The 22,137-nt window shown below is 45.5% G+C and overlaps 1 protein-coding gene across 2 annotated transcripts in view; it reads left to right on the forward strand.

The window, feature by feature from the left end:
* The first annotated feature begins 380 nt into the window (after nt 1–380).
* GALNT14 (polypeptide N-acetylgalactosaminyltransferase 14) overlaps nt 381–22,137 on the forward strand; it is a 218,650-nt gene continuing 196,893 nt past the window's right edge. For both annotated transcript variants that reach the window (XM_066378574.1, XM_066378576.1), the window contains exon 1: nt 381–743. In XM_066378574.1, the coding sequence (XP_066234671.1) occupies nt 615–743 (129 nt within the window). In that variant the 5' untranslated portion in view covers nt 381–614. The remainder of the gene's footprint in view (nt 744–22,137) is intronic.

A 22,137-nucleotide genomic window follows, 5' to 3' on the forward strand; every position in this document is an offset into this window, starting at 1 on the left:
GCATGGTTCTTGCCCCGCCCTGCCCCAACCTGGGATGAGCCGGGAGCTGCGCCATGCGTTCAGCACCGGTGCCCCAGAACAGCACCGTGCGCCTCGGTTGGCTGGCGGCGGTAGCGCCCCCTCTCAGAGCCCCCTCGCTCGCACTCGGGCTCCCTTCGAGTCGGTCTGTCTGTCGTACCTACCCTCCCCCTTCGCTACCTCCTCCCCTTTCTTCTTCATGTTCCTCTCGGGGTGCCGGGCACAGCCTCGGATTCCTCCCTCCCGCAGCTCGAGTCAGTTTCCCTCGCGGCGGCGGCGGGTGAGGCAGAGGCGGTGGCGCGGGAACCATCTCGGCTGCTACGGCGCTAGTCCGGCTTTATCCAGCGTCTAGCTTGACTACCCCTCCGCCCTTTCCTGCCGCGCCTGAGGGTACGCCGCCCCTCTAGCCCTGTTTGATTCTCTCCGAAGCGGGTGGGGGCGCTTTGCAGGATCCCGCCGCGGCAGCACCGCGATCCCGGGCTAGCGCCGCGCTCCATCGAGCCAGGCGCTTTCCGGCACTCGTGCCGGGCCGACTCTGACCACCACGGGGTTCCCCACGGGCGCAACTCCGCTGAGAGGAGCAGGCAAAGGGGACCATGCGGTGCCTGTCTCGCCGCCTGGTGCTGCCGATATTGGGGGTGCTCCTGATCACCGTGCTGCTATTCTTCTGGGTAACCATGAAGAAGTTGGAGGTGTCGTCGGGACCTGAAGTGCAGACTCCCAAGGTACAGGGTTTGGCGGCGCACCGGGCGCGGGGCAATGGTTTGCAGGAGGGCGCGCAGCTCGCACACGGGGTTTGCAGGCTCCCAGAAAGCCAGGGCGGGGGTCTGGGTGCTGTGAGCAGGTAAGCGGGCTCCGGATGCGGCTACAGTGTGTTATTTCAGTGTGTTATTAAAAAGCGTGGGGCATATACGGACCTGCAGTGTGTGAAAGTGGGAGCGAGTGTGGGTGGTAGGCGCGTGTTCGCGGACAGAGAGGAGCTCTCAACTTGGGTGGCGCTCCGGGGTCCCGGGGCGGGAGGGGCGCTGCAGAAAATGGCCCAGAGGGTGGTTATCTGTGGACTCCTCGAGAGAGTCGCCGGTGTTTGGATCAGGTGGCAGGGCCAGCTGGTGCTGGTGTCTGCGAGAAGTCTAGCGGCTGCGCTGACCTCCTTCATTCCCGTAGCTGCCAGGCCCAACCACAAGAAGCCAGAGGCCCGGGGTGCACCGCGCGCGCGTGCATCTCGGGCGAGCGCCCTACAGCCTCCCAGGGTGGCTGCTGCTGGTGCTCATCCAGCCTGTCGTCACCCCTGCTTTATAACTGTCCCTGAACCCATCAGCAGCATTGGCAATTGAACACTACTTAAGAGTCTGTAAAAACAAACTCCTTGGAATTGGTGGGGAGATGAGGAATGAGAGTCCAAGTGGCTTTTCAAACTCCTGCTCAGTTGGTTCATCTGAGCAGAGGCAGAAGGTTCTCCCCACAGGCTCACTTTTACCTCTAATTCAGAGCCCTCATTCCTCAGTCTCTTTCTCTTCCGCACCTGGCCACACGACACAGAGAGAGACTTCCAGGTTTCCTGACCTGTGAGGCAACATTTATGAACTGGATCCAGAGCAGACCTCCGAGGATTGTAAAAAGCCCTGGGAAGAGCTTAAGGTCCAAAACAGGAGACTGAAAATAGGGGTGGGGGTGAGGAGAGTCTCCCTAGTAAGTATAGTACAGAAGATTCACAGTGTGCCAGGTAACATAGTGGTGCTTCTTCATAAGTAATTGTATGAGTTGGGGGGTACTGTGCTTATTTCACTGGTGAGGAGACAGGTTCAGTCTTTAAGCACCTTACCTTAGGTCACTTGACTGATTTGAACTCAGATCTCAGATATCTAGGATATTTCTACTATATCCAGGTGCCTCTCAGATCGCCTTTTAATGAAATCTTCTGGCACTTGCGTTTTAGAACCTTGTCAGTTCTCAGTAGCGTTCCACACGCATTTTTTGTTGGTCAGCCGTGTGCCATCACTGTGCTGGAAGCTATGGGTACAGAGATGCAGAACACTCTGGGGTGGGATTTGCCTATCGCTGGACCAACCGTACAGTATGCTGAGAGCCAACAGGGTCTCAGTGTCCTTGGTGTCATGGGAGCCTGGGGACTTCCTGGAGGAGGAGGACTTACCCCTTTGAGTAGTGAGTATTTTCATGCTCCCTGACCCCCAGGAGTGAGTTTTGTTTTTTTTTTCTTCAGAAAATGAAATTAGTTCCAGTTACAGCTGTATTAACTTAAAATCATGTTTGTTTGATAACCAATTTATGGAAACAAGAAGAACATACATTTGCCTTTTTTTAATGTTACATTACACATGTACGATCATTCTCTGGATGGTCAGGAGACATGAGGACATACATGAACGTTCGTACTACTCAAAGGGTTAAACTGAGTTGAGAAGGATGAACTGTATGTCTATAAGTGGGTAGGCAGGGCATTGCAGGTAGAGGTTAACTGCACCAAACAGTCTTAGAGGAATGACACAGCATGCTGTGTGAGTTTGGCATAACTGGAGCAAAAGGCAGGTGGCAGACGTCAGGGATGATATGAGTCCTGTTGGGTTGGACGTTGTGGGTGCTAAGGGGAGTGGAGGGGTACTAAGCAAGGAAGTGACAAAGTCAGACTTGTGACTTCAAACAGCCTTTAAAGCACAGGATCAATTTCCTCACTCACCTCAGACCTGTCCATAGATCTAGAGAGCTTTTCTCCTTTTTCCCTGGGTGCTTCTGCTCCTTGAAATGCAGTTAATGATGCCTGTGGGGACATGAACCCTCTCTGTCTGGCGTTGAACCTCATTACCTGAAACTTACTTATTAGTTTTTACCAGGGATCTGGGACAAGAGATGTTTCCTTCTTTGTGCATTTTGTCCTTCTTCCTCACCCATCTCTTCTCATCCTCACATGTGCTGAACACAACTTATAGAACAAATATGGCTCTTGCTAGGTTCTGGGCCAGGTTTGGGGGCTGCAGTGATGAGTACATTGTGTCCCTGCCCTTTGAGGGGGGTTCTCACCAGTTCCTGGCTGAGGAAGAATTACAAACAAATGAGTAGTGTCAGAGGGGTCTACGAGCAGAGCCTGGACATAGTGCTTTGCAGTCATGGAAGAGGGGGCTTCCAGTTTTGACCATTTGTTCCTTGTCTTAACATCCTTTTTTTTTTTCTTTTTCCTTTTCTCTGTGTCTTTTATAACTACGAATCCCATAGGCTTTAAAAATCTTGTTACCTTTTATTAAGTGCCCTTCTTATTTGTTAGTATATTTCTTCTTCCTGTTTTCATCTTTATGTGTGACTACACATCTGCATAGACGTGTTGCGTGTATTTATGGCTGTCTAGAGGAGGAACACCCCTCTGTTTCTTAGTGTATGTGTGTCTGAGAACAGAGGTGGTTGAGACAGAGAGATTTCGTCTTAGCTCCAGAGCGGTTTTATTCCGAGGAGCCATCTACAGTATAGGACATTTGTTTGTCCTGTCCGAAGGAGTGCAGTTGGTCCCCAAATCTGAGTGCCTGTCAGAAGCACCTGGAGAATTGGTTTACCATACACATTTTTTTAAAAATTATTTATTTATTTATTTATTCATTTTTAAAGAGGAGAGAGAGACAGAGAGGGAGAGAGAGGAGAGAGAGACAGAGAGAGAGAGAAGGGGGGAGGAGCTGGAAGCATCAACTCCCATATGTGCCTTAACCAGGCAAGCCCAGGGTTTCGAACCGGCGACCTCAGTGTTCCAGGTCGACACTTTATCCACTGCGCCACCACAGGTCAGGCACCATACACATTTTGGGGTTTATGATTCTGTGGATTTGGGAGAAGGTCCTAGAATCAGTGTCTTTACAAGTGCTCTGTGTGAGTCAGAAGCAGCCTGTTGATTGATGGCATCCTGGAGCTCGATGAAGAATACCAAGTGTGTAGATATTTTTTATAGTTTCATTGGCCCTATATAAATATGCCCGTATGATTTTATTCTTCTTGAGTTCCTGGTGGACCAAGCTTGTGTGAGAGTGTGCACTTGTGTGAAACAACAATAGCTAGCCTTTGTACAATGCTTTCCAAATTCACAAACTCTGTTTTACATATATTAACTACTTTAATTTTCACAACCACCACATAAAGCAGGTAATACTTTTATGCAGATAAGATTGAGTAATGGTGTCATAACAATTGGCCCATGATAACAAGGCTATTATTAAGTGGCAGCACCAGGGACAAAAAAGGAATGGAATCACTCTGGGAACTGCCTACCTACGTGCTCCTTCCATGACACTGTTCTGCGTGGGCCACCTGGGTCTGCACTAGTGGGTGATGGGGTGAGGCTAAGGATGTTTACTGCATGTGCCCCCCAGCCCACTTCTAGCACTTTCATGGCTCATCCCCGGACGCTTGCCTTCGAAGAGCTGTAGAGGCTTACTGTGATTTGTGAGGGAGCCACCTCAGGGAAGTCCCACTCTGCCCTTGGAGGAGGCCATCTGGCGCAGAGGAGGTTTCTTTGGCTGGACAGAGTACCCCCTGGTGGGAAAGGTCACCTGAGAGGTGGCACCCAAAGGCTGCAGACATTTGCAAGGGCAGAGATTGTTTCCTCAACAGTAGGAATTTGGGCATTTCTGGGACATTTGTGTACTGTAGGAGAAAACTCAGTGTCTGAGTGAGTTCAGTAACCTAGGCTTTCCTAGGAAATGCTCACGCACAGTCATGCAGAGAGCTCTCGCCTGGGATGTGTCTAAGCCTCGGGGAACGTCTCATCCAGCCCAGGCTCCTTCCCACTGTGGAGGAGGGGTCAGCTGGTTTTCCAAAGCAAGACCAGTGAGCTCCTTTCCCTTAAAAATATTTAGAGAAGTTGGGAATGATGGTGGGATTGGAGAGGAGAGGGCTGTGGAGGACTCTAGGGCTGGGGACCATCCAGAGTTTAGATTCCAGGCAGCAAACTGCCTTCACTGGGGTCCGCTACAGGCTCTGGTTCTGGGCTTCCAGGCCCTATTCTCCTCTCTTCACAGTGTTTTGAGACATCGTCATTCACCTAGTGATGGGATCTCTAAAGTGGGCCTGACGAAATATAGCCTATGCCTGGTCGTGATCCAAGTGATGGAGAAGGCAAGCTGTACTATTGAAGAAAATTGAGTTTTTTTTCTTAGTTTTGAGAAAGGCTGGTTCTGTTAATAGCTCAAGTAAAGATTTCTTTAAGTTTGACTCTTTAATGTTGATTCTATTCTTTTACTCAGCTCCCTACCCCCAAATTCAGTAAGCTCTAATTCTTAATTGGAAATAATGTAACAAGTTTGACGTTGTAATTCAGACTGCAGTTTAGGGATAAATATGATAATGCTAAAATACAGTGTGTCCGTAAAGTCATGGTGCACTTTTGACTGGTCACAGGAAAGCAACAAAAGATGATAGAAATGTGAAATCTGCACCAAATAAAAGGAAAACTCTCCCAGTTTCATACCTATTCAGTGCAGTTCAATGTGGGCTCACGCACAGATTTTTTAGGGCTCCTTAGGTAGCTATCCCGTATAGCTTCTACAGACTCGTCACTGACTGATGGCCTACCAGAACGGGGTTTCTCCACCAAACTGCTGTTTTTCTTCAACTGCTTATCCAACTGAGTAATGTTATTCCTATGTGGTGGTGCTTCGTTATAAACACGCCGATATTCATGTTGCACTTTGGTCACAGATTCGAATTTAGCGAGCCACAGAACACACTGAACTTTCCTCTGTACCGTCCACATCTCGACTGGCATGGCTGTGGGCTGCTCCTCTGTATACACGGTTTTACGTCATCATCTGCTCATGCGCACATGCTGCCACATCATCCTACAGAAATTGGGAGGGTTTTCCTTTTATTTGGTGCAGATTTCACATTTCTATCGTCTTTTGTTGCTTTCCTGTGACCGGTCAAAAGTGCACCATGACTTTACGGACACACTGTATATATCTGAAAAATGTTTTTATTTCTTCTCTCCTATATGTTTTTTTCCTTTTCTTTTTTTTTTTTTTTTTTTTTTTTTTTTGCCATTTGGAGAATTCTATAATAAGTGACAGAATTTAAGAAGAAGAAGAAAAAAAAGAAACCCAGCAAATTTGTCTCTTATTTCCTAGAACTAAATTTAGTCAGGGGCTTAGGCTTTAGTAAAAGCAAAAAGAATTTGAGGCCTGAGGGTACTTTCTGAGGAAAGTATTGAAACTGTAAAGGCTTTGAACAAAGCGCCTCGGGCCTATATAAATGCATTTGTGCTACACTGAAATACAGCAAACAGGATGAGAAAGAACTTGTCTCTTTGTAGTGTGTGCAGACCACAAATGCCTTCGGTATATGACACTGTTATTTTATTCCCCATTTAGTAGATAATTTCTCCCATTGAAAAAATCATGAATGAATTGTAGAGAGAGAGAGACCCTATTAATCTGATGCTCACTGTGTGCATATTGGACTCTGTCCAGGGAATTTTGACTCTGGCAAGACTAGAAGTAGCCCATTATCAGAAGAATGTTTATCTTGTCATTGGCTCTTGTGATTGGCTGGCCCTGGGCTGTCTTCCCCTCTCGCTTGTTCCTGGAGCTGGTATGGGATGGTGTTGTCTGGAGGCCCAGCAGTTGCTGCTGAGAGAGGCTGGGAGATGGGAAAGCAGGAGGCTAGAACCTCAGGTATTCAAGAAAGAGCAGGTCTTTGCTTTCTGGCTATCAGCAAGCTTTATTTATTTATTTAAAATAAATAAGTAAGTAAGTCTGAGTTGGCCCTGCCCCCTTCTAATCCTATCAAGCTGGGAGATTTCTTTATCCTGGGTCATTTTTGGCAGCCCTGGGTAGTACCCATGTCCTAACTTCCTTTCCTAGCCAATATGTGCCCCCAGGTTCTGGTGGGAGGCCCTGTCCCAGGGATCCACAGATCTGCTTGAAGGAATCTCTTTGAGATAGTCTGGGGAGTTCTCTCCCTCCTTAGACCCTTGTTCCCCTAATTGGTCTGGTGCTTTTGCAAAGAAAGAAAGACCAGGATACCTGTCTCAAATGTTCCTGGGGACATAGAATGATACTGGCTTAAATCAGAGAAGACAAAGGGGCAAAACCAGGTTGGAAAGAGAAATTAATGTCCCTGTCACAAGGCTCCCCAGCCTGACTAGGGACTACCCTTTCTCAAGGTTGCTCATCTGTTTGTATCATTTAAAAGTCTTAATTTCCACTTATCAGAGGTCATTTATAAACTGAACAGGGACAGAATGAGGCGGCGCTGGCTGATGCCTACGGCCCGGGATTTCCACACAGCCTGTTCACACGCCATCTCATCTGCGATGTTTGCCTGCGTCCTCACCCACCCCCTCTCCCATCACAAATTCCCCAAACAGTCTTATCCATTACCAGGCCCCCAGGAGCACATTTGAAAGAAATGTGTTGCTGTGCCCTTGTTTAGTTTCTAACATTCATAGGTTTGTGATCGTTTCAGAGCATCTCAAAGTCCCCCATGCATTTTTTTTTTTTAAAGAATCTGAATGAGAAAAGCAGGGCTAAATTCCCAGCTCCTCTCTTATTGGGGGACTGTGAACCCCGCCACGGCTTTTGCACATCCCACCCCAGAGACCAGCATTCTAGACCTGCCATCTGTTTGGGGAAGTGAGTCTGGCTGTGCCACGTGCCCTGACAGCTGGCTGCTGACTCTCTCCACGGGCCTTCCACGCTCTGAGCTGGGTGGTCCGCCGGCCTCCTTGTAGGGACCTCAGAGACGCTCACTGTTCACTGGAGTTCAGAGCAGGAGAGCCCGACCCTCTCCTGGCAGCTCCATGGCCGTAGTCAAGTGCGCCTCCACCTTCTGGGTTTTCTTATACACGTGGCCACTTGATCTCCTTCTGGCGTGGGGAGTACCAGGGACAGCAGATCCTCTCCTCCGGCTCTGTCTCCTCAGCTGTGGAGTGGGGGCAGCGTGGGGGCAGCGTGAGACAGCAACGCTTGCCACCCACTTGCCCTGACAGCAATCGGAGTGGTTCTGGGTTACTTGTGAGTTAACTCTAAAATGAGACCTCATGGCTATCAATAATTATACCACAGATACTCTGTGTCTAGTACTTATCATTTCATTATTTTTACCAGAAACGCTAGATCAACCAAAAAAAAAAAAAAAAATCAGTCTCTGAGTCCTCAGATGTTGAGCTGATTAAGAAAGAACTCCTTTGGGATACAGGAGCATGTGTGCATGCATGTGCGTACATCGGTGCCCTGGGAATTCTGCAGAAGCTCCTGAAATTTGCTGGCTCTGGTATTCTGGTATTTCAGAATAAATGGCCTGATGTGACCTTCTGGGGCAGCAGTCTGCATTTGGCAGCAGCTACACCCATCTTAGGACCTAATGAACACTGGGAAGCTGATAGGGAGAAAGAGGAAGAGATCTCTACGGTGTGAGAAACTTATGTGCCATCCAAGGAGTCCTCTTTCCTTCTGCTTTTCTTTCCATGTGTCCCTCCTCCCTTTATCACATTCGTCCTCCTTCTCTTATTGACATCTCCTGCCACGCGAGTGGGGTCTAGAGCAGAGAACCCCAGAGCACTTGGTCAGGAGCTCTAGCAAGAAATCTGGAGCCCCGTCCTCCCCTGCAGGCTCCAGCCAAGGTCAGGAGCAGCCTGCCTTGCTGCTGCTCTGGACACAAAGGCAGTTCTTTCTGAAGGAGTAAGGTCGCCTCTGTGAGCCACCCTGAGCCATTCTGCTTCGATGCCCTGAGGAGCCCCGATTGTGAGAAGTAAGGAGCCATTTGACCCACTGCCTCCTGGATGATTCCAATTTCCAAGCACAAAGTCTCTCCTGCATACCATTTCCAGGAGACAAGATTAGGCACTTAAAAAAAAAAAAAACAATTAAATTCTTCTCATGTCACTTGTCTTCTTAACTGGAAGCACTGCAGAGATCTTTCAAGGAAATGCAGGGGAGAGTGGAGCACTCGCATGTTCCTGCCTTGGATTGAATGCCAAGAGGAAGAAAACACCCCCAGATGCCTCCTTTCTAATGATCCTGTTGTTTAAACCCAATCTGCATCTCATTCTAGACCAGAAGAGAATGAGAAACATCTAGGACTGGTATGACCACCCCATCTTGACCAGCTCTCTCCGAAGAGGTGACTCACAGTCCTTTTTCTCTGTCCTCACTAAGATTTAGAAATTAGGATTTCTTTCCCCTAGGGTCCGGTCTGAAGATTTATGTATTTTCGCTTGTTCCTCTGAGAACACTGTAATCATTCATCCTCCTCCCCCCAGCCACAGAGGCTGGTCTAATCAATATTTATGCGCCCATCACTCGCAGCTGCAACATGCAGGAATAATGGACGCCCAATTCCTTGATGGCCATTGTAAAATTAGCTGGCGACTATATTTCAGGCTCATTGTTTTCTAGGATCTCGGGGAGATCGGACCACGTGGCGCACAGATTAATTAAGCCACTCAGATAATTGGCTCTTAATAGATGGCAGTTTGATGGCTGCCAACTTGGGTGCTGGGTTGACGCCGGTCTTTATGGTGGGCTGTGGTCCTCATCCGAAGAGGGACAGGCTGAAAAGGCTAGACTGGTGAACAGGATCGGGACGAGAAGAGGTAGCGTCTTTCCTCCACTACTTCCTGTGATGTTTTTACAGTTTACAAAGCGTTTTTCTTCACAAATGCCTTATTTGATCCTTCTTGCCACCCTGTGAGGTGGGTGTTATTATTCTTCTCATTTTCTGAAGTATGATGAATCAGAGGTGGTCACGGGAGGAGACTAGCAAGCTCACCTATAACTTGTAAGTGGCCTTGAACTCACTGTTTTGACTGTAAAGCACGTGCTATTTGTATTATGGCCATGCACAACTTTTGTTTGGCTTCTTTTCCCAGGGGAAATGAAACTTACTTTATCTATGTATTTATTATATGTATATTTTTATGCGGACAGACAGCTAGTGCTCTTGCTGAGAAATGACTCCCGGCCTATGATTAAACACCAGAATTGCTCTTCTGCACACGGAAGGGGATTGAGGAATGAATGAAGGGAGATAGCCTGTCCCTGGAGGGCCACTGGGGGGCCAGGCGAATATTAGGTTTTCCTCCAGGATAGGCCAAGGTTAACCTACCTGCACTGCAGGCCTTAGAGAAATGTCCCACAGGACACTGCCTTCTGCTGTGGAAAGATGCTGGGCCAAGTGGCGGACTTAGGGTCTCAGAAGTGGAGAGAGACTCTCCCACCCTCCAGGCCTGTGGTTGGCATGGCTCTGTCCTCATGTGGTGAGCCCGAGCTGGGCAGCCACGTCCTGCCTAGCCCCTGGAGTTTGACAGCAGAAAATGAGGCTGTGCTGTCATTCAGGAAGCTGCTCAACTCATAAGTCAACAGGATTGTGCAATTAACACAGAAACTGTTGATTGGAATCCCTTTCTTGATGAATGTGGTCCTTAAAGAATCAGAAGCAATTCCCCTCTAAGAGGAAAAATGTTTGAAAGAACTGAATACAGCCTATTTGAAATGCAAGGCAGGTGTGGGGGGAACGACTCCAGGGAAGCGCCTTGAGAAGACTCACGGCGTCAACGGAGCTCCTCCTCCCTTCTCCGTGGCAGAGGGCAAGCTCTGCCTGGGTCTTGCTGTTTAGCCTTGAATGGTCATTGAGGACTGTTCAATTCTGTGCAGATGGACTGCTGGTCATGCCCGGTACAGTGGCTGCTTTGATGGCTGGGTGTGACGAATGTAGTTGCTGCTCATGGATACGTTTAATCTTATGAAAGCACAAAATCAGGAGGCTGCTAATGTCTTCTGGGACATTCTGTCTGCAATTCAGGTAAAGTACAGGAGGGCTGCTGTCAGATCCCCGGCAGAAACATGACTGTTTCACTCTTGTCCACTTCTATCGATAATGGCAACATTAAGGGGAAGACTATTTTTAAGGAGGGTGCATGGACTAAGAATGAAAGAATATAAACTCAGACCATGTTGATATTTTCCCTAGCTACTTGGAGGCCCTGATGGTATTCTAATCATTTGCTCAATTCTGGATCAGATCAACTCCCTGTAATCACCCTGTTTATTATTAAATGAGATTATTGTTTCTGCTCCAGGGTTTAGCTTTTCTCTCAAAACGGAGCATATTTTGGGGGGGGGAAACTTCTTGCAGGCAGTGTGTACTAACACTAAGCATATATATATATATGACCTTGCAATTCACTCCTAACTCTAAGCCCAACAAAAATGCAGATGTATTCCAGTGACTGTCATGCACTCAAATTGGAGTTGGCAAACTTATTCTATACAGGGTCAGAGAGTAAGTATTTTGGGGTTTTCAGGTTATACCATCTCTGTGGTTAGCAGTCAGCTCTGCTGCTGTGGAGTGGAATTTGACATGTAGCGGGACGAGAGTGGCTGTGCTCCAACAGAGCTTTCTTTATGGACACTGAAATTTGAATTTCATTTATTTTTTATGTCTCATGAAATACTGTTCTTCTTTTGGTATTATTTTCAAATATTTATAAATGTAAAATTTATTCTTAGTTTGCAGGGTGTACTAAAACAGGTGGCTGGCCAGATTTGGCCTGAGGGCTCTGGGATCCCATTTATATAATGTATGAGAAAAAGGCAAAACTAAGCTATGGTGTTGGAAGTCCGTTTCATGGGGGTCCCTGGTTGGGGTCAGTGACTAAGAAGGGGACAGCGAGGGCGGTGGGAAGAAGTGTTACTTGTTCACAGTTTCTTAATCTGGATGCTGGTTACTCGGATGTATTCACTTTGAAAATTCATTAAAGACATGTTCTTTTCTGCTTGTAATGTTTCACTCTAATTAAAAGTTCAAAAAGAAAATAATCTGAACTGCATGTGGTTTCTGACTCCAGGTTTTAGCACCTCATTTGGGGTGAGAGTGTAGTAGTTTTCATTCTTTCTATAGCCACTAGTTTCTGTTTTCTGGTAAGAGAATCTTTAGAGCAAGGTCTCAATATGTCTTTCCAATTTCTCAGATCTTATTCCCTTTTGTAGACAGGAAGACATTTAACAACTGGTGTGGTACAGGCCCACCAAAGTACAAGTGTGGTGGTGATTGTTAACCCTTTAGTTGCGGGATCATAGGAACTAATCGTGGGGGTGGATCCTGGGGTAGAGCAGGGGCAGAGGGAAGACCTTCAGGACAGTGGGAACCATGAGTAAGACTTCAGCTGGTACAGCTGCCCTATAATGAATCTGGGCTGAAAACTACCCATAGGTAAGAGGTGGAGGCTTAATTGCAGAGAGGGGAATTAATTATATGGTACAAGTGCCTGGCTTGTAGAAAACCAGATTCTTTTTTTTTTTTTTTTTTTTTTTGTATCTGGGGGAAGAAAGCAAAACTAGCAATCTGATCCCCTAGTGAGTGTCAGGTGCCTCCTGTGCCTGTCAGGCATCTGTTCTTCGTAACACCCTGGGCTGTAGGTCTTATTCACTCTGTTTTTCAGTTGAGGAACATCAAGGCTTATGGAAGTTAAGTGATTTTCCCAAGGCCAGGGAAGGAGGCTGCACTGTGTGCAGGAGCTGGATTCTAAACCAGACCTGTCTGGCCCCAGAGCCGCCCTCGTTCCGCTTCCCCACGCTCACCCCAGGCTTCCCTCTCTCTCTTCACAGTCACACTGGATCTGGCCCCTTGAAAGTGGTGGCTTGAAGATATTTTCCCCTGAGCCAGCAGCCTTTATAGCCCGCCTGTGTTCTGCTTCCCAAAATTGCTCACGCTTGTTGAGACCAGAGTTGTTGAATAGAAGAGTTTTATATCAGAAGCTATCTCTTCCAGGACAAGTCTTTTTAAAACTGTAGTCAAAGAGAGAACTTTACAGCATTTTCCAAGAGAAATATATTGGTCTTTCAGCACTATTTGACATCCCTTATGAATACTTCTCTCCTTCAGATGACCAGGAAGATTTCTGGCCCCTGGGTTAAATGATTAAAAAGGAAGTCTCCATGGTGTCACATTCTGGGGAGTGGGGAGGTGCCTTAGGCACACCTCAGGACTAATTCAAGAGGGGACAGTGAGAAACATCAACAGATGAAGAAAACGCAAAGGCTGTAGTGGATGGTAAACACTCCCTACATCACCCTTCTGAGAGGAATAGTCTCGTATCTAGCATGATAGCACCAATTACTTGGTTGTTTGTGCTGAGGAGTTGAAAGCTATCATGTGCCGGGGAAATACTCAGCATGGAGCAGTAATTATGGATCAGCTGATGATAAGGATGCATTAGATTGACTGCTAATTAGATTATTAGCAACCAAAACAAATACCTGCTGTTAACCATAAATAAACGGCATTTATGATATTTTTCTACTTTTTAAGGCATATTTCTTTTTATAATGTGCAATTTTCTTCTTTTTCTGTACCAACACTTCCCATTTTCCCCAGTCATGTTAAGTGTATTTGTTTACTGAGCTGTAATCAAGTCATTTTCTTGTTTCCTTCTGATCTCAATGGGGCTGAGACCGCTGAGGTGTATGAGTGCCACATGTCAGGCCCTCTGTCAAGGGTGTTAAGTCTTCTCAGGGAGAAGTGAGGGCTGATCCAGAGCAGGACCCAGGTCTTTCCCATGGGCACAGAGTCTTTGTTAAGTGTGAAGGATGGCAGGGTTTTCCCAGTGAAGTCGATGTTAGAGTTAATTGTCAAAGAAATGACCCGCTTGCTTTCTATTGTGGCACTTTGAGGTTAGATCCTTTTCATTCTAGACCAGGGGTAGTCAACCTTTTTATACCCACCACCCACTTTTGTAACTGTTAGTAGTAAAATTTTCTAACCACCCACCAGTTCCACAGAAATGGTGATTTATAAAGTAGGGAAGTAACTTTACTTTATAAAATTTATAAAGCAGAGTTACAGCAAGTTAAAGCATATAATCATAATTACTTACCAAGCACTTTATGTCAGATTTTCACTAAGTTTGGCAGAATAAATCTTTATAAAACAACTTACTATAGTTAAATCTATCTTCTTATTTATACTTTGGTTGCTTCGCTACCACCCACCAAGAAAGCTGGAATGCCCACTAGTGGGCGGTAGGGACCAGGTTGACTACCACTGGTCTAGATTCAAGGAGGACAGTTTAGGCATTTGGAAGCTTCAGGTGACTTGTACCTCCCTTCCTTTCCCACCAAATACATCGTATTCCTACACGTAGTGACTGTATGTTCCCAGCACTGTGAGATTCCAGCTGTCTTCCTGCCCACAGGGCTATGGTTCTGTGAGCAGGACCATCTGGAGAGCACTTGGAAGCTCCCTGGGTTATCTGGAGAGAGAAGCCAGCATGATGCAGAGACACCTCTGGCTACATCCTTGATAAGTGATGCAAGTGACTGTCAGGTGTCCTGCAGAAGTGCTTGAGAAGAGCTTGTGGTCACCATTATATGCCCTGGAGTATAGGTAGAGAGGAGAGGTTTCCATGGGGAGAGGGACGTTCAACCGACTTGTGGGAGAAATGCTAGGTGCTTTGTGTGTGTTAAGTCATTCACTCTTTTTTTTTTTTTAAGGTTTTTTTTTTTTTAAATATTTTATTATTTATTGACTTTTAGAGAGAGAGGATAAAGAGAGAGAGAGAGAAGGGGGAGGAGCAGGAAGCATCAACTCCCATATGTGCCTTGACCAAGCAAGCCCAAGGTTTCGAACCGGCGACCTCAGTGTTCCAGGTCGACGCTTTATCCCACTGCGCCACCACAGGAAAGGCACAAGTCATTCACTCTTTACAACAACCCCGTGAGGTGGGCTGGCTGAGATTTAGCTAGTGCTTGCCAGTTTAGTCATACTGCATGTTTGATGCTGGTACCTTTCTGATTAAACAGTGCCTGAGCCATACAGGTTATCACAATGTTGCCTGATGAATATTATCTCTAGATGGTGCATTGATTATCCTTATTTTACCAACATGGAACTTGAGGTTCATAGACATCCAATAATTTGCCCAAGTCTGTTGAGCTCACTAGTGGCAGAACTAAGACAAGTTTATGTGATGCTGAAGCCCATGCTGGGGTGCCATTTGAGGTCACTGGCAAGAGAGAAAGATGGTGAGCTCCTTGAAGGAGTTTTTCCCTTTGAGTGTCTATCCAGCGTGGAGAGACAGCGGGGGCACAGGGCCATTGGGTCAAGCTATCAGTTCATCCAGCAAACTGATCTGGGCATCACGGTGTGGTGAGCCCTGTGCAGGAGATGCCTGACCTGCTTCTGCTCTTTTTGCTCAGGGTGCATTGGGGAGTGGTGGAGTGTGGGGCAGCGACTGGCCCCTGGCCACTTCTGTCTCTAGAACTCTCTCCCTCTTGGACTTTAAAAGGTGTTGCTTTATCCCTAGAAAGATATAACTGTGTTGCTAGGATGCCTGCTTAATGGCAAAAGGGACTACAAGACGGATTGAAGTCTTTTCTCTCTTTTGAGTCAAAGTGGAATGTGAGGTCGTGGGGAAGGAGGGAATCTTTATGCAGGTTTGTGGGATAAAAGGTTTGAGACAATTGCTTTTGAATTTCATAGGCGTTGTTCTGCAAGGTTGAATTTCTTCCACTGATCGTGCGACTCTTCTCTTAGCTCAGAAAACTGTGGTTGAAGTTTAATCCCGTCGTGAAAGCTGTTTCACTAAAACAGGAACCTGTTATTCCACAGGGACTCTTATTAGGAGAAGGAGGATTTCAGGCGGTCTTTTAAAGTCATTTCAGTGGGTTTTGAAGAAGTACATTTGCTGGAATCCACTTGTCCCCAAAGTGCCTGCTGTTTGAAAAGCGTGGCGCTAGTGGAAGGGTAAGGGAGAAGGAAGACCGACTTCAGAATAGCAAATTGGCCGACTGAGCAGCCGACTTTAATTTAATGTATTAGTGGGGGAGGCCTGTTGTGGGTTCTGTACTGTTTGGGGCACCCTAGGCTAGGGTAGGCCCATGGGAAACCCAGACCTCCGTCCTCCTGCTGTTTATGTATGGCTTGTGAGCTAAGAATGTTTTTTACCCTTTTTAACGAAAATTATATGAAATTCAAATTTCAGTGTCCACAAATGAAGTTTTATGGGAACACAGTCACGGCCCCTCCTCTATGTATTGTCTGTGGCTGCTTTCACACCACAGTGGCAGAGTTGGATAGTTGCCATGGAGACTAGCTGGCCTACAAAGCCAACATTTTAGCTGGCCCTTCATAGAAAAAGTTTGCTAACTCCTGTCCTAGACCGTTGCTCCTCAAAGCGTGGTTCATGGGCGAGGGGTGCTGGCATCATTTGGAAGTTTGTTAGAAATGCTATAACACGGGCCATTTTATATTCACTGACTCAAAGTCCGCATCTTAACAAGACCCGCGGTGACTCCTGTGCAGTTCCAGACTGAGAAGTGCTGCGTTGGGTGAACGATAACTTGCTCACAAGAAACTCGTGTAAATCATACTTCGCAAACTGAGGTCTGCGGTGGGTGCCACATTTTCCCATTGAATTCAGTTCAATTCTCAGCTCCCATTCTCCTGGTTTGGGGTGGTGATTTCTCTTCTGCTTTCAGTTTCACAAGGATCCAAGAGGCTTCCTTAATGCCCAGGAGCATGGGAAGAGGCCAGAATTTTCCTGGCATTGTGGTCACGACTGTAACATCATCAGCCAAGTCTTTATCATTGTGCTGTTCTCAGGCTAGTAGATTTCATGTGATGCTGGGAGCCCCTGTGCCCTGGGCCCTACCTCCCTGGAGGCATCACACGGCCATTCCTCTCTGACCCTGCTACCCACTGGAGCACCCACCACTCTCAGGACTGGCTGCCTTAGTTGTCTTTCCAGCTGTAGGCATTGCCTCCTTCCTCCGCCTCTAGGCCATGCATTCTTTCTACCACCGCAGTTTGCAGTTTGCGTACCACTACCCTGGAAGAAAGAGAGCTTTGGTTCTGGGTAGGCACTGCGGTTGGCGCAGGGTCGGGATGAGAGGGACTAGGAGGAACACACGAGCACAAGTTCATACGGATATCCCAGCACATCCTTTCACCACGCCCATAGTATGTTACGATGCAGTTGAAAGGACACAACCAACACAGTCGTCTAGACAGTAGCAAATGTAGGATATCTTTCTGTAGAACAAGAGGCAAATTCTGTAGGAGTTTAGAGAAAGGGAGGTTGTGTGGGCAGCAGGGGCCAGGGAGGTTGCAGGACTCAGCAAGAGTGACCATAGGTCCATGGAAACCAGGAGCTGACCAGATGGTGGAAGAGTTTGAAAATAAAGCCACTTGCTTATTTTTGTTCTAAGATGTGAATGTGTTGGAAAGTCAACAGATCTTCCCAGATGGGAGAATATTACAATCTACTCACTGGGAACTTTGCTCAGTAAAGGTTTTGGGTTTAAGAGTTTTAACTGCTCAGAGTAATCTAATTGCTCTTAAAGGGGCAATTCAGTGAAATTTGAACTTGGCATCCCTTTTTCCTTACCTTGCCGGCCTAAATGAGAGTCGTGTATGTTCTGTATTTTCATCTTTAATTCACGTAGCTGCTCTTAGAGAGATGCCCTCTAAGAAGAGGAGAAGTCATCTTGCCTGTCTACATTCCCTTGAGTGAGTCCTTGCCAGGGTTGTGGCTAAAAGTCACCTAGTCACATCCTGTGGGTGCATGTGCTGGGCATCTGAGTTCAGAGGGCCCGAGTCCAGGGGCATTAGTTGGAAGAATTGAGAATGCGGACATCCCAGCTGGTGTTATCAGGAGGCTAGGTCAGGATCAGGACCTGGAAGATTTCCTTCTTATTTTAGATGCCGGGCAGGCCCAAGGCTGATGGGTGGCTCACTGTTGCAAACTGAAATGTGTGGCTGAACCTCTGTGCCTCTCTCCAGATTTCCCTCTGAGGAAACTAGACTAGGAAAGGACCTGACACAGTGGACATGGAAATATACTCCTGATAAAGTTTTTAAAAAGTTAAGTAAGAAAAGGAGGGGAATTCAAAATTGTGCTGTAGTAAGATCCTGTTTTGTTTAAACAAGGTATATATTAAAAAAAAAGGTTTTAGACCATCAAAATGGAGTGATTTACATTAGTGGGTATTGTTTGTGCTGTATTTCTCATTGTTACTTATTAATTGACTGACTTAGGGTTATCATCTCCCGAACTCTCTTCACTCACCCCTCCTTCACTTTTAGATAAATAACATGACAATCTGGATATGTAAATACTTGTATCTTTCTTTGTGCACCCTGTAATTGGTATTAAACATAAATAAATATTTACATTCTGTTTTGATCCATGTTAAAAAGCAGAGAGAAAAATTATCATATATATGTACTTTGCACCTTACTCTTCATTTAACCGTGCATTCTGGAAATCCTCGGGCCAGCTAGCTCTTTATTTATTTATTTATTTGTTTGTTTATTTATTTATTTATTTTTTTCCTGAAGCTGGAAACAGGGAGAGACAGTCAGACTCCCGCATGCACCCGACCGGGATCCACTCAGCCTGCCCACCAGAGGGCGACACTCTGCCCACCAGGGGGCAATGCTCTGCCCCTCCGGGGCATCGCTCTGTTGCGACCAGATCCACTCTAGCGCCTGGGGCAGAGGCCAAGGAGCCATCCCCAGCGCCCGGGCCATCTTTGCTCCAATGGAGCCTCACTGCGGGAGGGGAAGAGAGAGACAGAGAGGAAGGAGAGGGGGAGGGGTGGAGAAGAAGATGGGCGCTTCTCCTGTGTGCCCTGGCCGGGAATTGAACCCGGGACTTCTGCACGCCAGGCCGACGCTCTACCACTGAGCCAACCGGCCAGGGCCCCAACTTGTTTCTTATCACTTGTCACTACACCCAGTGCTGCAGAAAATATCTATGTACACGTATTCTTACACGTTGGTGCTTTTCCTTCTATAGGATAGATTTGAGGAGTAGAAATTCTGAGTCAAAGAGAGTCATACACACACACAAATACACACACATGCATACACTAAAACTGCTTTTAAAACAGTGTAGTAATCCACATTTCCACTAGCAAAGTATGAGAGTACTCTTTCCCAAACATCCCCTTTAGCAAAATCTGTCATTTCCATTTCGCAGATTACAGGGTGTAAAATGCGGCCCTATTGTCATTTTATGTTCCTCTGACTAGCAGAGAGGTTCTCATATGTTTATTGCCCTTAAAGGGTCTGTTCTTCTGTGAAGTGTCTATTCTCAGCCCCTGCCCATTTCCCTCCTGGTCTGTTTCTCTTTTGTTGTCAATTTTAAGAACTCTTTGCATGTTATAGATAGCTCTTTATTGGTCATATATATTGCATATTTTTTCCTAATCAGTTGTTATACTGTTGTTGACTTTGATTAATACATATATTGCCATGTAATATTTTGCTTGTTTTCATATAGTTAAATCTTTTTTAAAATAGTGAAATGAGTGTTCAGCCTTATTTAAAAGATCTTATGTAAAACATTCCAAATTTACTCTTCTTTCTGACTTTCAAAACACTTTCAAATCTTAAGTTCATCTGGATTTTATTTTTATGTCTAGTTTGAGGTAGGGATTTTATTCCAAATGGACAGTTATTTGTGTGAAAACCATTAATTAAATAAACCATCTTTTCCTCTACTAACTGAAATACCATTTTTGTCATATATTTATTTCCCATAAACATTAGGTTTTACTTCTGGAAGCTCCATTCTATTCTCTTGACCTGTGTAATATCTCACTATGCCGATACCATACTTTTTATTAGAATTTTCTTATTAAATCTAGTAGTTACTTCTTAATCAGTCCATCAGATTTATTAGGTACAAAATCATATCATTATCAAAATGAGTTAAATTTCTCTCTGAGTATTTATCTTTATTATTTTATTATCTTGTTCTGCCACATTCATGAGAGCATTCAACACGGAATATGATGACAATATAAGACTATTTCTTGATTTTGATGTGGTGGCTGTAGTGGTTCACTGTTTACTCTTCACTTCTATGAACTATTCTTTATATTTTGGTAGTTTTCTTTATTTTTTTTTCTTGATGCAGTGAATTATTTTGATTTCCACATTTTGAACCAACCTTGTGTTCCTAAAATAAGCCCTATTTAGTTATAGTTCACTTTTATTTATGCTGCCATATTTTATCTGTTGTAATTTATTTGGAATTTTAACATCTATATTCATGAATTAGATTGATTTATAGTTTTATTTTTGTATTCATTAGAGTTTAGATTTAAGCATATACGGCTACCATAATTAGGAAAAATGAATGAATTAGGGAGATACTTTTGTTTCAACATGTGAGAATAATTTAAATAATTTTGGCATATTCTTTAATGTTCACATAAAACTCCACCCTAACATTACTGGTACTATTGACTTCTCCAGTGGTAGCCCTTGACTATCTTCAATATCTATTTTTATTTTTCAATCCAATCTGATCATGTTTGTATTTTAACAAGAATATTGAGCATAGCCTGGCCAGGTAGTGGCGTAGTGGACAGAGTGTTGGACTGGGACGTGGAAGAACCAGGTTTGAAAACCTCAAGGTCACTGGCTTAAGCACGGGCTCATCCGGCTTGAGCATGAGTTCACCAGCTTGAGCGCAGGGTCACTGGCTGGAGTATAAGATCATAGACAAGACCCCATGGTTGCTGGCTTGAGTCCAAGGTCTCTGACTTGAGCAAGGGATCACTCATTCTGCTGTAGCCTCCCGGTCAAAGCATATATAAAGACACAATCACTGACCTGTGGTGGTGCAGTGGATAAAGCGTCGACCTGGAAATGCTGAGGTCGCCGGTTCAAAACCCTGGGCTTGCCTGGTCAAGGCACATATGGGAGTTGATGCTTCCAGCTCCTCTCCCCCTTCTCTCTCTGTCTCCCCCCCCCTCTCTGTCTCTCCCTCTCCTCTCTAAAATGAATAAATAAATAAATAAAAAATTTAAAAAAAAGACACAATCAATGAACAACTAAGGAGCTGCATAGAAGAATTGATGCTTCTCATCTCTCTGCCTTCCTGTCTGTTTCTCTCTCTGATTCTCTCTCTGTCAATGTCAAAAAAAAGAAAAAGAATATTAAGCATATCACAGTTAGTGAAATAATTGATATGTTGAATAGTCACTATTTTTCTTTCTCCTTTTTATTATCTCTACTAGTTTGACTGGCCAATACTATTTCAACTCCCTTTTAAAAAAAAAAATGGATATCTTACTATAACATCAACACAAGATATCAACACTTATTTCTGCCAACATATTTTACTCACGCATTTGTGATTGACCCAGTAAATTGAGCCTCTGGAAGTACTGTTACTTCTTCATTCTTTCTCACACTGGAAGCAGGCAGAACCTTAGAGTCTTCTACTCAATCCACCTTCTACTGCCCCGCATTTCCAGGTTTTACTAAGCTAATTTAACACTTCTAGAGCTAAATGTCAAGTTTTTCTTTGCTAAATGCTTCTTCTTTTTAAGTATTCTTACTTGTCACTTATATTAAATGTTTCCAGCACTATCTATTAAGCATCAACTGTGCAAATTATAAGGTTCATCATGCACCACTGTTTTCTCTTCGTCTCACCCGTCCTGAGATTTCTGTTTGAATTCATTTGAATTCAATTTATTTAAATAAATTTTCAGTTATAGTTGAGATCAGTGGTGGAATTCAAATAATTTCACAACCAGTTCTCTGCCCTAATGACCATTTTAAGTATTAAAAAAAGATACACTGAGCCCTGGCCGGTTGGCTCAGCGGTAGAGCGTCGGCCTAGCATGCGGAGGACCCGGGTTCGATTCCCGGCCAGGGCACACAAGAGAAGCGCCCATTTGCTTCTCCACCCCTCCGCCGTGCTTTCCCTCTCTGTCTCTCTCTTCCCCTCCCGCAGCCGAGGCTCCATTGGAGCAAAGATGGCCCGGGCGCTGGGGATGGCTCTGTGGCCTCTGCCCCAGGCGCTAGAGTGGCTCTGGTCGCAACATGGCGACGCCCAGGATGGGCAGAGCATCGGCCCCTGGTGGGCAGAGCGTCGCCCCTGGTGGGCGTGCCGGGTGGATCCCGGTCGGGCGCATGCGGGAGTCTGTCTGACTGTCTCTCCCTGTTTCCAGCTTCAGAAAAATGAAAAAAAAAAAAAAAAAGATACACTGAAAGGTAGTTTATTATTTCATGCATTTAATACTTAAATAAAAACAATAAAAAGGTACACAAAACTAGATTGTTATAAGAAAGAGTTTTAAAATATTAATGAAAAAATACTAAATAATA

The sequence above is a fragment of the Saccopteryx leptura genome, chromosome 3, assembly GCF_036850995.1.
Source record: "Saccopteryx leptura isolate mSacLep1 chromosome 3, mSacLep1_pri_phased_curated, whole genome shotgun sequence".
Taxonomy (NCBI): domain Eukaryota; kingdom Metazoa; phylum Chordata; class Mammalia; order Chiroptera; family Emballonuridae; genus Saccopteryx; species Saccopteryx leptura.